Below are 21,299 nucleotides of genomic sequence, written 5' to 3'. Positions count from 1 at the left end.
GTCACAAAGTAGATGTGGTTCAGAGGGACAGAAACATCATAAATTATAGGAATATTTCATAGTCAGGCTGGGTTCAGAGCTGTACATTTCATATATATGTAACATGTCAAAGAACTGTGAGACATACACTTCATAAATTCCTAAAGCCCACAGTGAAGTCTTCAAGTAGTTTACTATCACATTATACAAAGAAAAGCTGCAAATCTTCACAACAGAGAAGCTGGTAACAAAGATTTTTTTTTTTAGCTTTTTTGCTTGAAAAATGAGTTGATGATTAATCTGTTATACAAAACAATTACTGACTAATACATCAACACATTGCTGATTGATGAAATGATGTAATTACATGTTCTGAGATCTGACAGCCCTTGTTAGTAACATTTCTCCTCAGTGTGCTCACAAGAGGTGTGGGCATGAGCCACATAATTTGGACTTAAGTCACAGATTTGATAACTTTAGACTCAATTTGACAAAATTGAAGGACATCCAAAGACATGTTATTTGAAAGTGTGTCAGAAATAATTTAATTTCCCTTCAGATGAGTCAGCTAACCTTAATTCTGGTCATTCCCAGAAAGTTTACATTTAATTCCCCAGATCCAACAGCATCCAATCAAGTTGCATGATTTGGTGGGTTGTACATCATTGACCACTGGCTGACAACAGCACCACTATATTTTTATCTTTAAAGCAATATTGGGAAAACTTATGGCCTACCTCTGCACCTTTCTGAGATTTCAATTTCAGTGGGACTTCCTGGTTAAATAAAGGTTAGATAAATAAATAAATAAAATAAAGGAGAGAACCGTGAAGAACTAATGTTACATAAAAATAATTCCAAAGATAATTTTGTTCACATACAAAAACTACAGAAAAGTCAACCAAAAAAAACCAAAACAAATTGCATAATGCAAAACATGCGGGTCTAAAGTTACAGACAGATGCAATATATTCCAACAAACTTGTTTTAACAAAGACAAATTCTGAGAAGCATTCATGATTTTCATAAAGTTATTATATTAATCTGTTGTTGAAATGACGTTACATTTGGTGAAGAGCCCGTTATAACTTGTTTAAGACTTGAAACTCCAAGTGCAAAGACTTGAGACTTACTTGTGTCAAAACAATGACTTGGTCCCAACAACAGGTGTGTTTATCAGCCATAGCCTAATTATTATATTCCTATCATAATTTCAACATGACAACACTGGATTATTAATCCAACACAAGAAACAGAAATTCAGGCAGATAAAGTTATGTGTTATTAGTACTGAATAAATGTACATTTTTCATGTAGCTCCTCTTGTACATACTTTATTAGCTGCAGAAGACAGAATCCTGATCATCTGTATCCTGCTTAGTTATCACTTCTCATGCATAAATAAATTAAATTTGTTAAATAGGCCACTGTGGAAATGAAATAGTGTGAGTGAGCCAATTTGAATCTTACTGTCATGAAATTATATCAGTCCCAGTGTTTCCCCTGAGAATTTCCTGTCCAAGATTATACACACAGACTGAATCTGGTCTGTCTCTTATTTACATATAGCTGCTACACTGATGACTCACCACCACAGCTCATTATTTTTAGTTAACCCTCTTTTCATTTTGTTAGCTGCAGCTGTGCATCAAACATAAAAGCCAATCTTTGGTTCCGCTATGTAAAAGTTTACTGCACTGATGTACTTTGACAAATAGTAGTCAGTATTAGTATTTCACACATTATTAATTTAGATCAGCTTTCAGCAAACTTTCAGCAGAATTTTCTCTGCATTTGTTGTAAGCTTTTGTATTTCTTTCTTTATCTCTGTATGTCTGTTTCTGCAGGCGTTGTCAGCTGGAATGCAGAACCGTAGCCCAAAGCCCGGCCCAACTGCCCAGGACCTGGAACTGGGCTACTTCCTGGAGACAGGCCTGCAAAGAGCTCATGTCATCCACTTCAAGAATGGGTAAGAAAGAGTGGTGGTAGATAGATAGGTACATGAGAGAAAGAAACCCTTTGTGGGCACTTTCCACCCACTTTGTAGTTAGAAAGCTGTTGACAGGTTGATGAAAGCAGAAAGTGTGAACACAGATAAGTTACATACACAGTGCGGCAGAAAGTAGTTCCCACCATGTTGTTGTTTTAACTACAGCAGAGATAGTTTCAAGGCTGTAGCAGAAAGAAATTACTTTTCAGGGGGCTGAATGAAGTCTGTCAAATTTCTGTCTTAGTAGCTTTTCTGTACAGGGCTAGCTGATTGTTTGTGCAATGGCTCCACTTCAGTGTCAGGAGAGGGAAAGAGAAGGAACCTAAAACATGAAGACACTATAAATGTTTCCTGTTCATATAAAATGAAATACTGGTGTCCGGTATTTAGACTTCATCACAGGAAATTATAAAAAGAAAATGTAGTTCACTAACATCTCCTTATACCTTTCCAACCATAATAACATTAAAAACATTGTTTTCATTTGAAGCTGCCAACGTGCAAAATTGCCCAGCACAGAATTAAATATCCTAAAAAACTGACAAACATCAAAGTCCTGAGACATGTGAGCATTTTTGTTGAAGATGTAGTTTGCTTTACATCACCTTAAGACCTGCTTTTTTCTGTATCATCTTGCAATGTGGCAAAGGTGTGGTTCAAAAAAAACATCTGCCAGTCATGCTACTAAATATTTATGTTCTCACTGACTTACACGTAGATAGAAACTTGGAAGTGTTTTGGACACAGTATGGATAATGCACACGTCTGTTTTGAAGTATCTTGCATTCACACTTACACACACTACAGACTCTGACAAGTGTCCTTCTTCCTGTTACCGTGCTGCATTGCCATAGCAACCTGACACGAGGCGTGGGCCGGTTTCGGGAGATTCTTCGGGCTGTTGAGAACAGGACCACCCAGAGCCTGCGCATGGTGAGGGATGGGATGGGAGGTTGGCTTTTTATTTTGCTCTGACATAAGGAGATGTTTTGATATCACTTCTCTCATGCTTCTCCTCTGGCTTACTTAAAGGAATAGTTTGACATTTTGGGAAATTCACGTATTCGCTTTCTTGCAGAGTTTGGTAGGTCCCTGCTGGTTGCCTGGCAACCTCAGGACATCCTCATCCAGGCAAGGAGTAGTCTCACCCCCAACTTCTTTACTTAATTTTTTTGTAAGGATTAAACAAAGAAAGTGTGTTAATTAGTGAGTTTTTCAGGTGCTGTTTGGGAGAGTTTGTTACTTTTGACTCCTGTCTAAAATAAGCTGAGCAGTTGCTGGTGCAAGCTACATATTTATCAGTGGTATTGATCTTCCCATCTAACACTCAGCAAGAAAGCTAATAATAGTATTTCCCAAAATGTCAAGCTATTCCTTTAAAAATGTTGGTGCTTCCCTACTAATACCTAGCTATTTACACTCTGCTTTAATCTGTAAAATTTGAATATGTCCAAGTTTTACAAAAAATTCTCGTCCAGCCTCTTGTCTGTTAGAAACTGTAAGGGCTGACCTGAACTTGCGTGCAGATTTGTATCGATGTAAAGCCATCCCAAGCAAGTAGACTTAATATTTGATTCTGCCTGTACCAGATAACAGGCTGTTCAGAGGTAAAATCTTTAACTGTATTCTAATTATATAAGAAGCAAAGTGAGCCCCAAGTAAACAGATTGCTGCTGTGTTGGTGCCAGAGTATCGTTGCCAAATGTGTGTATGTGTATGTTTGTGTCTGTGAATGCAGACCATAGCCAGACAGCTTGCAGAGATCTTGCTTAGAGGGATGTGTGAACAGAGTTACTGGTCTCCTCTGGAAGACCCACCCACTGTGTCGCCATTGGACGATCCCACACGGCAGGGACACACTCACAGCAAGAACTACAGCCTAAGCCGACGCCCACGGGTGTACTCAGGAGAGAAGTAAGTGATAATGTAAAGTTGGAATACGCGGGGAAAATAGCCAACATGGCTCTAAAAATAGACTGTTGCCAATGTACTTCTTCACCAGCAGCTCTCTTCATCTCCTCCTTATTACCTTTTTCTCAATGTTTCTCTTTCCCTTTCCCTCTCATCCTTGTCCAACTCCATCTTTCTGACTCTCTTTGTGCATTTCTCTCTCTCTCAGTCTGTTTTGCCCTCAGGAGAACACAGAAGAAGCTTTGCTGCTGCTGCTCATCAGTGAGTCCATGGTAAGACACAAACAGTCTTTGGAAAATGTTTCAGACCCCTCTCTAAAGCTCCGGATCCTCAACTCGGGTTTGGAAACTTTGAAATAATTCTATTTCTACATTTATATGTATGTTTCAGGCTAACCGTGACGCTGTCCTGAGCAGAATCCCCGAACACAACAATGATCGTATCATCAGCTTGCAGTCTGCCTCTGTGGTGTACGACCTGCTGACTATAGCTCTAGGCAGGAGAGGGCAGTATGAGATGCTGTCAGAGGTGAGTAATCCCTCTCTGGGATGCGTAGTCACAATGTGAAAAGTGTTAAAGCCCACACCTATAGTACACCCACGTATAATCACGCTTTAATTGTTTTCACATTTCCCCAAACAAATAAATGTTTTATTACAATCCAATTGGCTCTAAAATGGCTGTACAACTTGACAAAGCTTACAGAAACCCTGAATGTGGGAATTAAATGTGCCCTGACTATGATGTCTCTAGTGTTTGGAGAGAGCCATGAAGTTTGCCTTTGAGGAGTTCCACTTGTGGTACCAGCTCGCCCTGTCACTGATGGCAGCTGGGAAATCAGCTCGTGCCGTTAAGGTCCTTAAGGAGTGTATTCGGCTGAAGCCAGACGACCCCACCATCCCACTGCTGGCTGTCAAACTATGTATCGGCCCTCTCCACTGGGTGAGAATAGTTGCTGAAGTATCTTAGCATCTTAGCATTTGCTCTGGTAATGCCCTTCCCTGAACACCTGTATTTTTCTAAGTCATCCTATTCTAGTCTGAAATCTCTTTTTTTCTCTCCATTCTCTCTCATTATATATCTGTCTGCTCCCACAATCCAGTTGGACGAGGGGGAGTGCTTTGCAAAGATGGTGATTGATATGGGGGAGAAAGCAGCTGAGTTCAGAGCCAAAGGCTTCTTGGCCGTCGGGCTGGTTTACAGCCTTAAAGCCACTGATGGTAGGTCTCTGTGTGCGTGTGCTCTTGTACAAGGGCGTAGGTTTCGTTTTAATATTTTGGGGGGGGGGGGGGGGCACATATGAAGCAGCGGGTTTGGGGATTCTCCACCAGAAGATTTTGAGCATCAAACACTTAGTTTACATTCAGACCACAGATAAATCAGAATTGCTTCTTCAATCAAATCCTGAAGACAGACCATCCACACTGTTACTTACAAGTTTCAGATCAGATTTCTGTGTCTAGACATCACCAACCTATCTGCATGGGTTGCTGTGGTAACAACAGGTGTCAGTAACTGCGTAGCTACGCTGGTGACGCAGCTTTCCATCATTTCGCCCCCCAAACAATTTATTTTGATGACTGTCCATGGCATGTTGCTCCTCATGTTGTCCTCTTGAGCGCTGTGCTTGTGGTAGCATGGATCTGCTCAGCGCTTCTGTCACTCTGGATTTGACATAGTTGTCGTGTGTTGTGTCAAAGACATTTGAAATTCGAATTGAGCATCCAGAGTGTCTGGACTGAGACACATCTGTAAAAGCACCTTCAAATATGGTTTGGATCAGATTAGCAAAAATAGTATTAATGTGGTTTTTTCATGTTCTTAAAAAATGAATTCCCTCCAAATCTACAGGTATGCTCTTGTACATCCCTGACAAGAAACGATGACAGTCAGGGACACTTTAACATTAGGATTAAAATTTCAGTTAGCGTGGGGCACCCAATAGCTCAGCGGGTAGAATGGGCATCCAGGTACAAAAGCTATGTCCTTGCCGTAGCGGCTGTGGGTTCAATTTCAGTCCACGGCTCTTTGCTGCATGTCATCCCCTCTCTCTCCCCCTTCGCTCTTCAACTGTTGTATCAAATAAAGGCAAAGCCAAAGAAAATCTTTTTAAAAAGTTAGCAGTTAGTGTGGCACACACAAGTAGAAAACTTGGGAGATTGCCATAAGTCATGTATCTCATGTGAAATTTAGAAAATAATCCAGACAGAGCTCACATCAGTTTTTATTGCTCATTCTCTACGTGATGTTTTCACATATCGACACATCAAGACTTCACATACTACATTAAATATTGTTGTTGTTTGACTCCACTGACTGTAGCACTACTTGTATTCTTGTATAATGTGCCTGACTGCATTCTGTCTTTCTCCTTCTGTCCCTCACTCTGTCTCTCTGCGTCTCTGTAGCATCATTGCGAAGCACACAGGAGGAGTACCAGAGGAAAGCTTTGGGAGCCTTCCAGAGGTTGGGACTGAGCCATGTTGCTCTCTGTTTTCTCTTTCACACCCACATCTCCCTCAGAATTATTTTGTCACAGCAAAAAACTGCTTCTCAGTCTAACAAAATGGGAACGGTTTTGAATTTAGGACCTTATCAATCTATTGTGTTTACCTGTATCAGTTGAACCCCATGTCTGTTAGCACAGTTTGTCATCTGTGAGGGTTTTCCTGTACTTTAAATATTAATACTATTCACATAAATGTGGTTATTCCTCCTGGAGTATACCGTAAGTTTTATAATGCTGTAATATATCTTATCATGTTTTATATTCCACCATCATGCTTATTAATATGGTGTCACAGTTTTGAATTGTGTCTAAATGTTTAAATATCCTCTGGTTTGATTTCTTACACGCACTATTACTTTCCTCTCTTTACTGCCCTTTTACTGTTCTGCTACTGCAGAGACCCAATTTCCCCACAGGGATCTTTAAACTTTCATGTAATCTTATTTAACTTTTTATTCAGCATGTCTGAACACACAAAATATCTTTCTCTGTAGAGCTCAGAGTCTGTCTCCCACTGACCATCTAGCAGCGTTCTACTTGGCCCTGCAGCTTGCCGTGTCCAGACAGGTAACACAGTCTACAGTAATAATAAGAGCTTAATGTACATATCAAAAGCATGGATACTGAACAGTGAAAGTCAGAAAACATTAGGAAGTTACACATCTGTCACTTTACATGGTGCTTGTACCCCAGCTATAGTGAAAACCAGTAGTTTGTATGTGTGTGTGTGTGTAGATCCCTGAGGCACTAGGCTATGTACGACAGGCGTTGCAGCTCCAAGGGGATGACGTCCACTCCCTTCATCTGCTGGCCCTGTTGCTCTCTGCTCAGAAACACTACCACGATGCTCTCAATATTATAGAGATGGCTCTGTCCGAGTACCCTGAAAACTTCAAGTGAGTCTCACACGCTACCACAACACTCCATTTAAAGCTAACGCAAAGTGTCTTTTATTTCCATGTCATCTTGTGTGTTGTGTATTGCAGTCTGCTGTATACCAAGGTGAAGTTGGAGTCGATGTGTAGAGGACCAGAGGAAGCTCTGCTCACATGTAAACACATGCTGCAGATCTGGAAGAGCTTTTACAATCTTACCAACCCCAGGTACACACACACACACACACACACACACACTCTCCCCAAATGCAAATACCAGTCCTGATATTTGTTTTGGTTTCATTCATTCAAACTAGTGATTAACTAAATCAGGTTGCACCATTACAACTTAAAGGAGCAGGGTGATTTGTTGGCAGCAATGGAATACAACATTCATACTTATGGTTTCATGGGTGTATGACAACCTGAAACTAGGAACCGTTGTGTTTTCCTTAGTCTAGAAAGAGCACTTCATACCAACATCGGCAGCGTGTCCTCTTCATAGAGCATGCCATGTTTCTACAGTAGCCCGAAATGGTCATAACAAACACTGGCTCTAGAGAGGGCCTTTTATGTTTATACTATACCCGCCAACCACATCACCATGCAGAAGGAAGCGTGCATCTGCTCATGCACAAGAGGCTCATGCCTTTGACAGTGTGCGATGTAAACATCAATTGTGTCCTCATCTGTGAAACTGTAATGTTAGGTTGCTCAGTGATGCTAGGTGAGCTGGTAGTAGACGCATGCTGACTTCTGCATGATGATACATTAGGCAGGTGTGGTTCAGCAGAAAGAAAATAGTTCCTACATCAAACTGCTCACAAGAAGGTCTGCGGATTATGTTAAGTAACTGGGTCATGGTTCCATTGCTGTTGAGTTTTATGAACATATTTTTGGTGCTTTGAGCATCACAAGTGGAGTGCTATCTAGTTCCGTTACACTGGAGAGAAGGCAGACATCTCAGCACTCTGCAACTCACACCAAAATGACAGGTAAGAGGAAAGATATGTATTTTTAATTTTGGGGGAGAACTGACCCTTTAACCTATGCTATTTAGTCATTTAATCGAACAGTGTTGCCCTTTTTTATAATTCAAAATATAATTTTATTTTTGTAAAATGGCGTTTAACATCTTCTAATCTAGTTTACATCCTTATTAAACAGCACTTTGATCAAGGGTCATGTCAGATGTCTTGGTCATATTTCATATTACATCTTTTAGTCTTCAGTCTAAACAGGTCATACATATACTAGTGTGCTAACGTAGCAGTTAAACCTGGCAGTTGCTGGGTGTTAATATTAAGTAACAACTAATCTCCACCTAAGAACTAGTTTGTGTGGTGCAACCAATTTTAAATGTAGTGATGTGTAAATCTCCACTTAGTTAACACTTTTGTCATATCTCGGCTAAGTTTGAACTTGGAAAGAGCTTCTGTTGACTGAACTAAAGCTTAAACTAAAACAAAACGATAAACTACATGGTTCAATGGTGTTCATTATGTCTTCAGTTTCTGACAATGACTTTAGTTCTTTTATCTCAGACATGTGTTAGGATGTTACATACATTGAGATGTTTTGGCGGAAACTTCCGCCTTCCTCAGAAGCGTCACTTGGTGGTGGTTGTGACGCATCTTCATCAGCTGATCTGTCAATCAGCTGATAGGGATAAAGTTTCCACCGAAACATGTCAAGGTATGTAACATCCTAACACATGTCTGAGATAAAAGATAAACTCAAGTCATTATGATAAACTAAATGGTTGTATCTATCAATCTGTTGCTTTTGGCAAACATGTTTGCTTATATTAATGCAAAAACACTGCAGCTCAGGTGTTGTTTTGTCTGTCTGTGTTTGTATATGTGCCCGTGTGTCCACACGTGTCTATGGCAGTGATTCTGGGCGTGGCAGCAGTTTGTTGGACAGAGCCATAGCGGACAGACGACAGCTCAACGCCATGACTCTGCCTGACTTCAGTGACCCAGAGACCGGTAGGTACACACACACACATGCAAACATTCACTCCTACTCAGGAACCCTTCGAGATCTCCACCCAGAAACTGAGATTTTTTTTAATAAACATGACTCATTTCTCTCTTCTAATTGTGACCCTATTACCTCTTTTTGTACTTGCCAATTATGATTTGATTATGAAAATGGCATCAAGAAGGAGAAATGGCTTCCTCTATCTTGTTTTTATATTAATCAGTTCTTCCTCATATCTACAAATATCAGAGAAAACCTTTCCCACTATTTGTTTTATTTATTCCAGCTCCAATATTACTTTAGTAACTTTATTTTTCTTTTCTTTTTTGTTTCTATTTGATAAGTTGCTGCTTTATCTTGGAGTTATCGTGACACTAGTTGTCACGAAAATTATAAATGTTCCAATGTGAATGAGAATTTTAGAGATACTGTTTAAAGCATATGCAGATTGAGAACCAGTGACTTCCCTTTCTTTATTCCTTGATTAATTTAACTCATTTCTGTTTTATTTCCTTTGTTTGTTTTAGTCTCAGGTTCTTCCTCTTCTCACTCCGGTTCTGAACCGATCTCCCCCACCTCCCCATCCACCATTTCCACCTTCTCCACCTTCTCTTCCCTCTCCTCCCCGCTGTCCTCCCCTTCTTCCCCTGTCTTCATTCTTCAGCCTCCTCCTCTCCCTCCACCCAAAAATCCATCTTTCCTCCCTCCTGGCCCTCCTCCACCCCCTCCTCTTCTTCCTCCTCCTGCGCCCACCAAGACAAGGACTCACTCCTTTTGCAACCACGTCGCTCTTCGACAACTCTCCTCCAATAGTAATCCACCTCCACATCCAACCGGCCTGTAGCATGGTGTGGAGAGTGAACTAAAAGAATACAGCGAGTTGTTGGGAGATTGGCTTATTGATTAACTTGTGTGTTAAGTAACAAGAGCAATCCCAGTGTGTGTTTTTTTTACTCTGGTGCTCTGTGTTAAAAATATTAGTCTACAGCCAGTATCCCAAGTAGAAGGCTCACCTTTTAGTACATAGTCAAAAATCAGAAACTGAGAACTCCCTGATGTAGGATGTTTTATTACATTATATATATTTGTATTTCATATTTTAAATATATTAAAGCACTCACTACATCAAATAGGAAAGTGTAATCTAAGTATTATGTTATCACGTTATATAGTTTCGGTGCTGCTCTGTTGCCAAGGCAACAGCTTTGGTCCCTGTTTACTTCCCGTCGGCTAACAAGGAAACGATAACCTTTAATAGGTTCCTTGTCAGCTGCTGCATATAAAACATTACAGCAGGATATACACTTAGACCCATTTCCAGTGTGCATGTAATCAAGTTCGAAATGTTGTATAATGACAAACCTTCTTCTGTAGCAACTCAACAGTGAGTTTATTATATTTCTTCCATATGATATTAGTGAAATATTGTAGAGAGTGTCCAGAGTTTCTCCAGCTAACAAGGAACAGATTTGTCTACCAGTCACAGGTGCTGCTGCAGTCTGCAGCTTCCTATGCAGAATATAGTCGGCAGAATATTCTTAAAACACCCATATCAGGATCACCACACCCAGTCTGGTGTTACTGGCCTTTGCTGCTAGTTTACTACAGTACATATATATATATATATATATATATATATATGAGAGAATAGTGAGACTGAGAGATTCACTCTCATTTGGCATTATATATATATATATATATATATATATATATATATATATATATATATATTTATAAAAAGATTTTACGTAGCCTATTCTCAGTAAGATTTTAGACAAGGTTAATGTTAAAGATATACTATGCAGGATTTTCCTAAAAAATAAACTAGAGACTTATACAAGTAATCCCTCTCACTCACTCATCACTAATGACCCCATAGAAGTGTATTTGTTTGCAGAGACTCTGCCCTCTACTTTCTTATTTTCTTCTCATTTGTTTATGGGTGTGTACCCCCACAGCACTCAGGTAAGATCAGAGCTTTATAAAGAGGAAGCGACCAGCTATCCAACTGTAAACAGCAACCCTCCAAAAGACACAGTGTCAAAAAAGCAAGTATAGTAAGGAAAAATGCCAAATGAGAGTGAATCTGGTGTTGGCTTTTATTCTCTTTGGCAAGCATGTTTACAGATAGTAACCACCAATCCTGTACAGTATATACAGTACAGGCCAAAAGTTTGGACACACCTTCTCATTCAATGCGTTTTCTTTATTTTCATGACTATTTACATTGTAGATTCTCACTGAAGGCATCAAAACTATGAATGAACACATGTGGAGTTATGTACTTAACAAAAAAAGGTGAAATAACTGAAAACATGTTTTATATTCTAGTTTCTTCAAAATAGCCACCCTTTGCTCTGATTACTGCTTTGCACACTCTTGGCATTCTCTCCATGAGCTTCAAGAGGTAGTCACCTGAAATGGTTTCCACTTCACAGGTGTGCCTTATCAGGGTTAATTAGTGGAATTTCTTGCTTTATCAATGGGGTTGGGACCATCAGTTGTGTTGTGCAGAAGTCAGGTTAATACACAGCCGACAGCCCTATTGGACAACTGTTAAAATTCATATTATGGCAAGAACCAATCAGCTAACTAAAGAAAAACGAGTGGCCATCATTACTTTAAGAAATGAAGGTCAGTCAGTCCGAAAAATTGCAAAAATTTTAAATGTGTCCCCAAGTGGAGTCGCAAAAACCATCAAGCGCTACAACGAAACTGGCACACATGAGGACCGACCCAGGAAAGGAAGACCAAGAGTCACCTCTGCTTCTGAGGATAAGTTCATCCGAGTCACCAGCCTCAGAAATCGCAAGTTAACAGCAGCTCAGATCAGAGACCAGATGAATGCCACACAGAGTTCTAGCAGCAGACCCATCTCTAGAACAACTGTTAAGAGGAGACTGCACGAATCAGGCCTTCATGGTCAAAAAGCTGCTAGGAAACCACTGCTAAGGAGAGGCAACAAGCAGAAGAGATTTGTTTGGGCCAAGAAACACAAGGAATGGACATTAGACCAGTGGAAATCTGTGCTTTGGTCTGATGAGTCCAAATTTGAGATCTTTGGTTCCAACCGCCGTGTCTTTGTGAGACGCAGAAAAGGTGAACGGATGGATTCCACATGCCTGGTTCTCACTGTGAAGCATGGAGGAGGAGGTGTGATGGTGTGGGGGTGTTTTGCTGGTGACACTGTTGGGGATTTATTCAAAATTGAAGGCACACTGAACCAGCATGGCTACCACAGCATCCTGCAGCGACATGCCATCCCATCCGGTTTGCGTTTAGTTGGACGATCATTTATTTTTCAACAGGACAATGACCCCAAACACACCTCCAGGCTGCGTAAGGGCTATTTGACCAAGAAGGAGAGTGATGGAGTGCTGCGGCAGATGACCTGGCCTCCACAGTCACCGGACCTGAACCCAATCGAGATGGTTTGGGGTGAGCTGGACCGCAGAGTGAAGGCAAAGGGGCCAACAAGTGCTAAACACCTCTGGGAACTCCTTCAAGACTGTTGGAAAACCATTTCAGGTGACTACCTCTTGAAGCTCATGGAGAGAATGCCAAGAGTGTGCAAAGCAGTAATCAGAGCAAAGGGTGGCTATTTTGAAGAAACTAGAATATAAAACATGTTTTCAGTTATTTCACCTTTTTTTGTTAAGTACATAACTCCACATGTGTTCATTCATAGTTTTGATGCCTTCAGTGAGAATCTACAATGTAAATAGTCATGAAAATAAAGAAAACGCATTGAATGAGAAGGTGTGTCCAAACTTTTGGCCTGTACTGTACCTTCAGATTTGACTTGTTGTCTGAACCTCACAAGCATGGACCATGTGTTTAAAACTAAATTGACTAACCCTACAGAGTACTGGATGTGTTTCACAGGCACACCTAGTTCTCAGCCCTGCTGCATGTTACCATGTAAAACAAATGCTCTGGTTGTGGATAAGAGTGCAATTGAGCCTTGATGGATTTGATGCAGTTGCTTTGCGTTTTTTGCGACTTACTTGAGGTCCCGGTGAACTTACTCACATGACGCACCCACGTTTGAACTCCACACTCGCAGTTAATACAGCCAGGATTTCGAGATCAGTTGGGTTCTTGGGTTGATATTACAGAAGATTGTTTTACATATTACGGCTTTACTGTCTCTTCACATCTCTTTGCTTCTCCCACCCGATTTTCTCTGGATTTTGTTACTATTTTGCATCCCCCTCCTTTCTCTCTCTCTCTGTCTCTCTCTCTCTCTCTGTCTCTCTCTCTCTCTCTCTCTCTCTCTCTCTCTCTCTCTCTCTCTCTCTCTGTTTCTGTGAGGATTTTACATTTGAGCCAACATTAATTTGTCTTGTGTCCCAGTTCCAACCTTATGTTGTCTCTCCTTGTTGCCATCTCCTCTACTAATGATGCTTGTACTGGAAAATAAAGGTTGTTATGTAGTTAAATTATTTAGCTGCATTATAAAATTACAGTTGTTGTTTTTTATCTCCAGAACATGGTTTTTCTCAGTCAGCCTGACAATAATTATATTATTCAAAACCATGAAGATAAGTCCATCCCAGTGGCCACAGTTACTGAAAAGTTGACTTGATTCTTTTGTTTCTGCATTTGTTTACTACTTTGGTGAGTGAGCACTTTTTTTGCGTTCATTGTCGGTCAATTAAAAAGCTTTTTGAGGTAATCTCTGTGGATATGAGTTCTAAAGCAGAGAAAGATGAGCAACTGTTATGCTTTTAGTTAATTAAACTTTAAGGTAAAAGTGCACCTTTGCTGGTAGGTGAAGCATTTATTTGATCAGATTAAATGGCACAAGTGGAAGCAGCTTGTCTCATGCAATGTGGTCTAAAAGGTGACTATAGGGAATACATGCTCTGCAGTCTTCCTTTCCAGAGTTCTTCTTTTTATCGTAATGATTTGGATATCTCTTCTCTGTCTCTTCCTCTCTTTCAATCATTAACAATCGTCTTTCTGTTTTTTTCCCATCCCTCCTTTTTCTCAAGGCGGCCTTCAGGACGCTAACACTCTTGGTTTTTCCTCCATGTTTTCTGTTTGTAAGTAGCCATCTAACCTCCATCTGACCCTCCTTTTCCCATCCATTGTTCTGTCCATCCTTTGGTCCATGTCGACCTTCCTTTTTCCCGACAAGGTTCCGATATATGTACAATATCCGGACAAAATATGTGCATATATCCTCTGCTTCAACTTAATGTCTGCAGCCAGTTTCCAGGAGAAGTGTACTGAATTTCTATCAGGTTGATGGTATAGGATTTAAAGGAATACAGCGACTTAAAGGAAATACAGTGTTGTGAAAACACATTCTTCAATTTGTCCGAAGAAAGCGGTTAGAAAGTATTTGGGAACAAACTTTGGATTTTGTTGTAGAGCTTTTGGAATGACTAACAACACATTGAGTTTTAAAAGGCAGATGAAGGTACCATTTCAGACGTGTTTATGCTTTTCAGTAGAGCAAAAGAGAGAACAAATGCTCACAGAGCAACAGCAGAAAGGAGAGAAAGGCGCAGCTCCCTGCATGGACTACTGATCAATTGTGAAATGAAGCTGTAGTACTGCCAAATACTAACTTTACTGACAGCATGAGAAAGAAGTTACAAATGATCTCAACGGTTTACAGCAATTTTACCAAAGTTGTGTAATCCATTGATATTTAACAAGCCATTGTGGAATGAGGGAAACCCCACTGAGAATCTTGTTTAAGAGAAATATGTGTAATATTTTCCGGATTTAGTTGGTTTTACTGCCGTTTATACTAACACTTGAGCTCAGTGGACATACTTTATGGATACAAACTCTTGCTGCTGTTAAAATGTGCATTACACTGAGAACACAGAGGGAAACCACACCCTAACCATTTTATGATGTGGTGATTAGTGGCATTTTTCCCAGTAAGTCAGTGTATTCCTTTAATGGAGTGAGCAGCTTCAGTGCATGTGTTGCTGTGTTAACTGTCCACATGTTAGGCACAAATCACAACAGGAAGCTTCCTCATAGTCTGTTAGCAATTATGTAGATGTCACTGAGTGAAAACCTGTTTCTATACAGTCATTAAAAACTGAAGTCTCAAGGTTTTGTCTTACCTATTTATTTATTTTTGAGTTGAGTTGATTATTAGGGACACAAAATGGTGTAAGTGAAAGCAATCCATATGAATCATATACGCAACACCACTTCTGTTCCTCTTTCTCCAACTGTTTGCCTGACTAATCACTGACTGGAAAGTATTTTATTCTTTCACTGTCAAGGCCATGTTCCTGTATGAGATATAATCCTAAAGGTACATGATGAGAACGGTGTTAGCAAAAGGGGTGGATGTATGGAAAAAACAAGTCGGACACAGATGAATGGGGAGATTGATGAAAAGCCTCAACTCAGCAGACAGTTTCCTTTAACCTTTGAGTAAGTTGGCAGACAGATACATTTTTAGACGATGACTTTGTCACGTTATCACTAAGCAAAAAAGTTATTTAGAATTTCAATCTGAGTTAAATGTAGGAAACAGTAGGTGTTGTCTTGTTTCAACATACTGCAACATGAATGAGCTTGACTAGGCTGGGCTGCTGCATGGTGGCTTCTAATATATTACTTCTTACAATAAGCCCTTCAAACCAGGATGCTCAGCTTCAGATTTCACAATTGTGTTGTGTGTGAGAAACAGACATCCTTTCCTCGTTTCCCTCAAGCCACTTACCAGCAGCACATTCTTGCTTCCACAAAGACAGGGTTTTAACATTCACATCTTTTCTTTTTATCCCTATCTCAGTCATGTTTTACACATGGGTACTTCCTGTCCCTTAACACACAAACACACACTTCATATCAATGTAGTGGAAGGAAGAAAAGTATTTTGGAGTTTAGACCACACCGTAGGAGACCAGAATAATAAAAGAAGGGGATGGGAGATGTTTTATTAAAGTAAAGCTTTTATTCCAGCGAGTTGCGACCATCAGTCATTTTTAATTTAGTCCACATTTAGGATATAAAAGCCACATATTTTTGTTATCTAATCCCTTCAGGCTGCAATTGACATGACTTGTATAAAACAAAACAAGCCCAACATGAATATGCTTTCTAACACATTTAAGTCCAACACTGTCTTTATTTTTCTCAATATTTTAAGAAATGCATGGCATTATCAGTAAGTTTCTTTTACAGGAAACAAAATTCTTTTTAAAAATGTTATAGAATTGCTTTTACAATTTTAAATTGATCAAAATCAAAGTAATGCATAATATTTATTTGTCAATATTTATCAGCTGAATTATTACGTCTGGACATTTTTGTCAAAAATGGTTAGACGGTTTTAGACATATTTTGCTCATCATTAGAATCAGTCTTTATTGACACTGAAAAACAATATATGACAGCACACAATAGAAGCATAGGTAATGGAAGATAAAAGGCAATTCAAAAATATTAATGTATTTTTTACATAATGGTAGAAGGATATGATAATATGTGAAAAATATAACTGCAGTATACAACGCAGACATTGTGTTATGTGTTGCTTTCACAGTTCTGCAGAGTACATCTGCGGCCCCATGTGGTGGCCATTTTGCGTCCCTGTAATAATGTGATGTAATTTAAATGCAGAGACAAAATCCGAGACACACTTCTGTCAATTACTAATCAGCAGAGTGCAGATTGATGCGGTGTTTATGCATGGTGGTGCAGAGATTAATTCATTTTAACCTGGTTAATCCAGGGCCATAACACTGTGTGTTGCAGCGTGTGGAATGGTGTGGACTGATTAAAGGCTTTAGTGCAGGAACAGGAAACTGTGTGCCAATGTGGGCCCAGAGTTTTGAGCTTTTAACTGCACCCAAACACTCCAGATTTCACTGATAAGTTCCTCTGTTCTGTCTGAAGTCGTGGCAATCAGTGAAATCTCCTGTTGTGTTTGGTTGGATTAAAACCCTGCATTGTGGCACATGGCTGCTGTAGTGGTGAGTCAGTACCTGTTGGAGATGGTGTGTATAATGGTCTGATTCTCTCCCTCCAGGCTCGGTTCATGCTACATCTATAGCAGCCAGTCGTGTAGAGCAGGCTCTGTCTGAGGTAGCCTCCTCTCTGCAGAGCAGCGCCCCCAAACATGGACCCCTGCACCCCTGGATGACCCTGGCTCAGATCTGGCTGCATGCAGGTATGCACACACACCATATATAACGTTAAATACATGCAACAGATAAAGGCACAGGGCTGGTATTAATGCTTTATTTTAAAAAGAGGTTTTGGTATTTCTGTTCAAAGAGGGTTTACAGAGAGAGGAAGACTAGCTGAGGTAATGATTGTGGCTCCTGTCTGACCACAGCCACATAAAAAAATTATGTTGAAACATATATTCTGATGTAGGTGGTTGTGTTTTAATGCCCTAAAAGGATTACTGTGAGTTCCAGTGGGTTCAGAGTTTTAACATCCTGTTGGTATCATGTCTCTGTGGTTTTGATGAGGGCACATCATGTAACATTTGACCTATCTGAAAATGCCCCGGAACACACCTGCGGTCATGTGTGTGACACATCAGTCAACAGACTTGTAAATGTACAGTAGGTCCTGTAATGCCTTGCTGACTCTATTAGATGGTAGGATGTTACTGTAGCTTGATGTTGGTAAATAACGTTATCAGTGTGAGTTAGAATGCAGTGACAGTTCTATCAGAATGACTTTGATCTGTGACTCCCAATAAAGGGTGACACAGGAGTGGATTTTTACTTATGCGTATTTTTATAAAAACCAACCTTTGGTTATAGTGACTCCCATCCTACCTGCTACCGTTGTGTTTTCCTGTCCAGTCATGTCCCGTCATGTCCCAGTCATGTGATAAATACTGAAACTGACTCCCATCCCGTGGGAATCCCACAGGAATCCTGTGACCCACAGGAAAAAATGTCAGCCTCTAGTTCACGTAAAAAAAAAATAAGACATGCACATCTCAGTGTCCATGGAAATGGCAATTACAGTGAAGAAATATCTGGCAGAGTAGAAATAAATAGATAGAGGGATTTTATTGCTGTAATGTTTCAAGCCCTTCCTTGAAATCTGAGGAAGAGTTGCTGGCTAGAAATGTTACTCACTATTAAAATCCTTACATACAGGACTTCTTGGTGTGCAGGCTGGTTTGTTTCCACTCAGCCTCTAGTTCCCAACGTGGGTATCGGGACTACCCCAAGGGTTCCCGAGATAAATCTAATGGGTCACCAGACTTGGAGGAACCAAGAAAAGAGTTTGTTACAAACATATAAAATGTAATTTATGGAATGTATTCACCTCCTCAGATCCTCAGAATCTGTGAAATAAGTGAAATACTGAATACTTTCATCTATTCAGCCCTTTAAAATCCTTCAAATAAGACAAAGAAGGCAAAATTACTGCTGGTGAACCATGATGACACTGAAAAGGCCTTAACCTGTGAAGTAACGGTCAAAAGCAGCCATTGCTTCATTTTAAAGCGGTGCAAGATAAAATGGCTGGGAACTACTGATTTAGATGGATGTGTAGTGCAAGCCCCAGCACAGACAGTGTCTCAAAGGATAAAAAATAACAGCAATTATTTCATCTGCCTTTGCAAATGAGGAGGAGGTTAAAGCAATTTTTGCCACCTAGTTCTGCTAAGAAAAGTAAAGTTATATTTTCAGGACATTTAATCCACAGAAGGTGTTTTTTTACACTTAGAATATATAAATAGCTTTCCATAAGGCAGTAATATAAAGCGTTTGGCTGGTGAAACTGTGTATTCCAAACTAAATATAATATGATGCATACATGATCTTTCTGCTACCTTAGATGTCTTCAAACAAACTGTAGTGAGTGTACTGGCATTAGCTTGTCGGACTGTATATAACAGCAGTTTGACAGCCTTTACAATCACAGCAGATTAGATTACAGTTGGAGTACACTCGAGCCCTGCTTCTCATTTCTGCATCACTAACAGACACAAACATAAGCAGACTGAAAAGTATACACAAACACACACACACACATAGACAGAGGTTGTTTGTGCTCCTGTTTATCTGTCCAGCTGCTTCCTGTCAGAGGTGGTCATTTCCAGCTTGGCGACACAGCTAATATAATCATCCAATCACAGCACAGACAAGCAGACGGTTCAAACTCATTTCCTGTCTGTCTCATTCTTTGTTTGCATCTTTCTTGCTCTCCACGTGGACTGCATTAGGTGTCCTTGATACTGAAAATGTTTTAATGCTATCTGAGGGAGGAAAAATAGAGTTTTGCTTTCTCGTTGCTTTCTCTCTCCTTTTCTGCTTTTCTGGTTTGCAAAATTCAACATTTTCCTCCATCTCTGTTTGTGGCTACTAATTTTAATGCATCATTTTAGTTTGAGAGGTTTACAAATGTTACTTGAGACAGGGCAGCTTCTTTTTTGTAGCACACAACAGCAGCGATTATGGGAAATGCAGACTTAATATTATGAGATGCTGTCAGTTATATTCAGTTACATAGTTTGTTTTCAATAATTACACTGAGTTGTTAGTTGATTCAACAAGGATACTGATGTTTGACACTGCTGCAACTTGCACATTTTGGTATCACAAAAAAAAAAAAAAAAATTGGGTCATGTTTGCAATCTCTCCTGTCCTGTGTGTGCCTCTCCGACAGCTGAGGTGTACACGGGAATGTCCAAGCCCGCCGAGGCCACAGCCTGCACGCAGGAAGCCTCCAATCTCTTCCCCACATCCCACAACGTGCTGTACATGAGGGGGCAGATAGCCGAGCTGAGGGGCAACATAGACGAGGCCAAACGCTGGTATGAAGAGGCCCTTTCCATCAACCCCACGCATGTCAAGACCATGCAGAGACTGGTAATACACTAAACACACACACACAATGATCCTCTTCAGCTCTGTCCTTTGGTCTCCTGAGAACATAAATCTTGTCCTGTCCGCCTGCAGCACAGCCTGAATGTTTGTGTGTTTTATGTAATCAGCCGTAATCCTGTGGGACAGCCCCATTTAGACCTTCTGTGTGGAGAGGGAACAGTGTCTCCGTCTTTTGATCTCTCTGCGCTCCTCTGACTCTTTCTTATTGGTTCAGTCCCATTTGGAGCTCTACACTCTCTGCCTCTGCTTACATATTCACTTGGAGGATTGAATCACCCATCAAGGACCATCCCAAACTGGTTATTGTGGACGATAGAGTGGACTATAAAAGTCTCTGAGAGCCTGTTTGCATCAGTGCTGACCTACTTCGCTCCACTCTTCCAAAATGTAATGAATGAAAGATTTTATGAGTGTATCATGCACATACATTAACTATGCTCAGCCTGCATGGGTTTACAAGACACCACAAATTCATATAAGTCAGATTCAGAAGTGTGCAATTTTCATACAATACTACAAAAGTCAAAAAAAAAAATTGAGGGTTTTTCACAGTCAGACTTTCAGTTCAAAAAGATTTACAAAAAAAGAATCTCTGTGATGTACAGAAATGAGGAAGAGGAATGTAAAGCACACTAGAGGCAATGTGCTGTCATTAGTTTTCCTTGTCTTTGCACATTCTGGATTGGGTGGTGTTGTTGATTATATATGCATGTATGAAGTGAATGAACGGAGTGGTTTAGTTGCGGGGATGGGCACTGGTGCAGTGAGTTGGTTTGTGAGGTTAAATGTGTATTGATGGATTATGGTAGAATAGGGTAAGGACTAGACAAGTTGTTTGCTCCTTTCTACTCATTTTCAGGCATGAAATATTGCGTATTAAAATTCGGCTGTATGTGTTCACCTTTATTTATTGGTTTCTTTTCTTGGTTTTGTTTACATAGTATTTTATTTTATTATTATTTTTTAAATGTTTGAAATAACTTAAATTCAATTCACTTCCATTCAAATTCAGAAATCACTCATGGATAAGACATTAGAATACTACCTGAATAGTTTATCTTGCTTTTTTCCCCAGACTTTTGAGACCAAATGTGTTAAAGGATTTGACTCAAAATGATCACATGCACATTACAAACAAATGAAACTCACTATCCACTTCACAGAGCTCACACAATCACACAGTGATGATGTAACAAATGATT

At 40.0% G+C, this 21,299-nt stretch overlaps 1 protein-coding gene across 3 annotated transcripts in view; it reads left to right on the top strand.

The window, feature by feature from the left end:
* Positions 1 to 21,299, top strand: part of ttc7b (tetratricopeptide repeat domain 7B) — a 32,106-nt gene that overhangs the window by 6,532 nt on the left and 4,275 nt on the right. The window contains exons 6-21 of one of the 3 annotated variants that reach the window (XM_049595808.1): positions 1,827 to 1,948; positions 2,824 to 2,902; positions 3,708 to 3,883; positions 4,089 to 4,152; positions 4,271 to 4,408; positions 4,634 to 4,822; positions 4,983 to 5,100; positions 6,289 to 6,346; positions 6,884 to 6,956; positions 7,125 to 7,285; positions 7,376 to 7,492; positions 9,158 to 9,255; positions 9,778 to 10,062; positions 14,248 to 14,298; positions 17,265 to 17,405; positions 19,877 to 20,079. In XM_049595808.1, coding sequence (XP_049451765.1) covers positions 1,827 to 1,948; positions 2,824 to 2,902; positions 3,708 to 3,883; positions 4,089 to 4,152; positions 4,271 to 4,408; positions 4,634 to 4,822; positions 4,983 to 5,100; positions 6,289 to 6,346; positions 6,884 to 6,956; positions 7,125 to 7,285; positions 7,376 to 7,492; positions 9,158 to 9,255; positions 9,778 to 10,062; positions 14,248 to 14,298; positions 17,265 to 17,405; positions 19,877 to 20,079 — 2,073 coding nt within the window. The remainder of the gene's footprint in view (positions 1 to 1,826; positions 1,949 to 2,823; positions 2,903 to 3,707; positions 3,884 to 4,088; positions 4,153 to 4,270; positions 4,409 to 4,633; positions 4,823 to 4,982; positions 5,101 to 6,288; positions 6,347 to 6,883; positions 6,957 to 7,124; positions 7,286 to 7,375; positions 7,493 to 9,157; positions 9,256 to 9,777; positions 10,063 to 14,247; positions 14,299 to 17,264; positions 17,406 to 19,876; positions 20,080 to 21,299) is intronic. The other 2 variants (XM_049595809.1, XM_049595810.1) reach the window with 2 other exon arrangements.

Source organism: Epinephelus fuscoguttatus, linkage group LG14 (assembly GCF_011397635.1).
Source record: "Epinephelus fuscoguttatus linkage group LG14, E.fuscoguttatus.final_Chr_v1".
Lineage (NCBI taxonomy): Eukaryota > Metazoa > Chordata > Actinopteri > Perciformes > Serranidae > Epinephelus > Epinephelus fuscoguttatus.
Note: the sequence above shows the minus strand (reverse complement) of the source record. Positions and strands in the feature narration are given on the sequence as shown.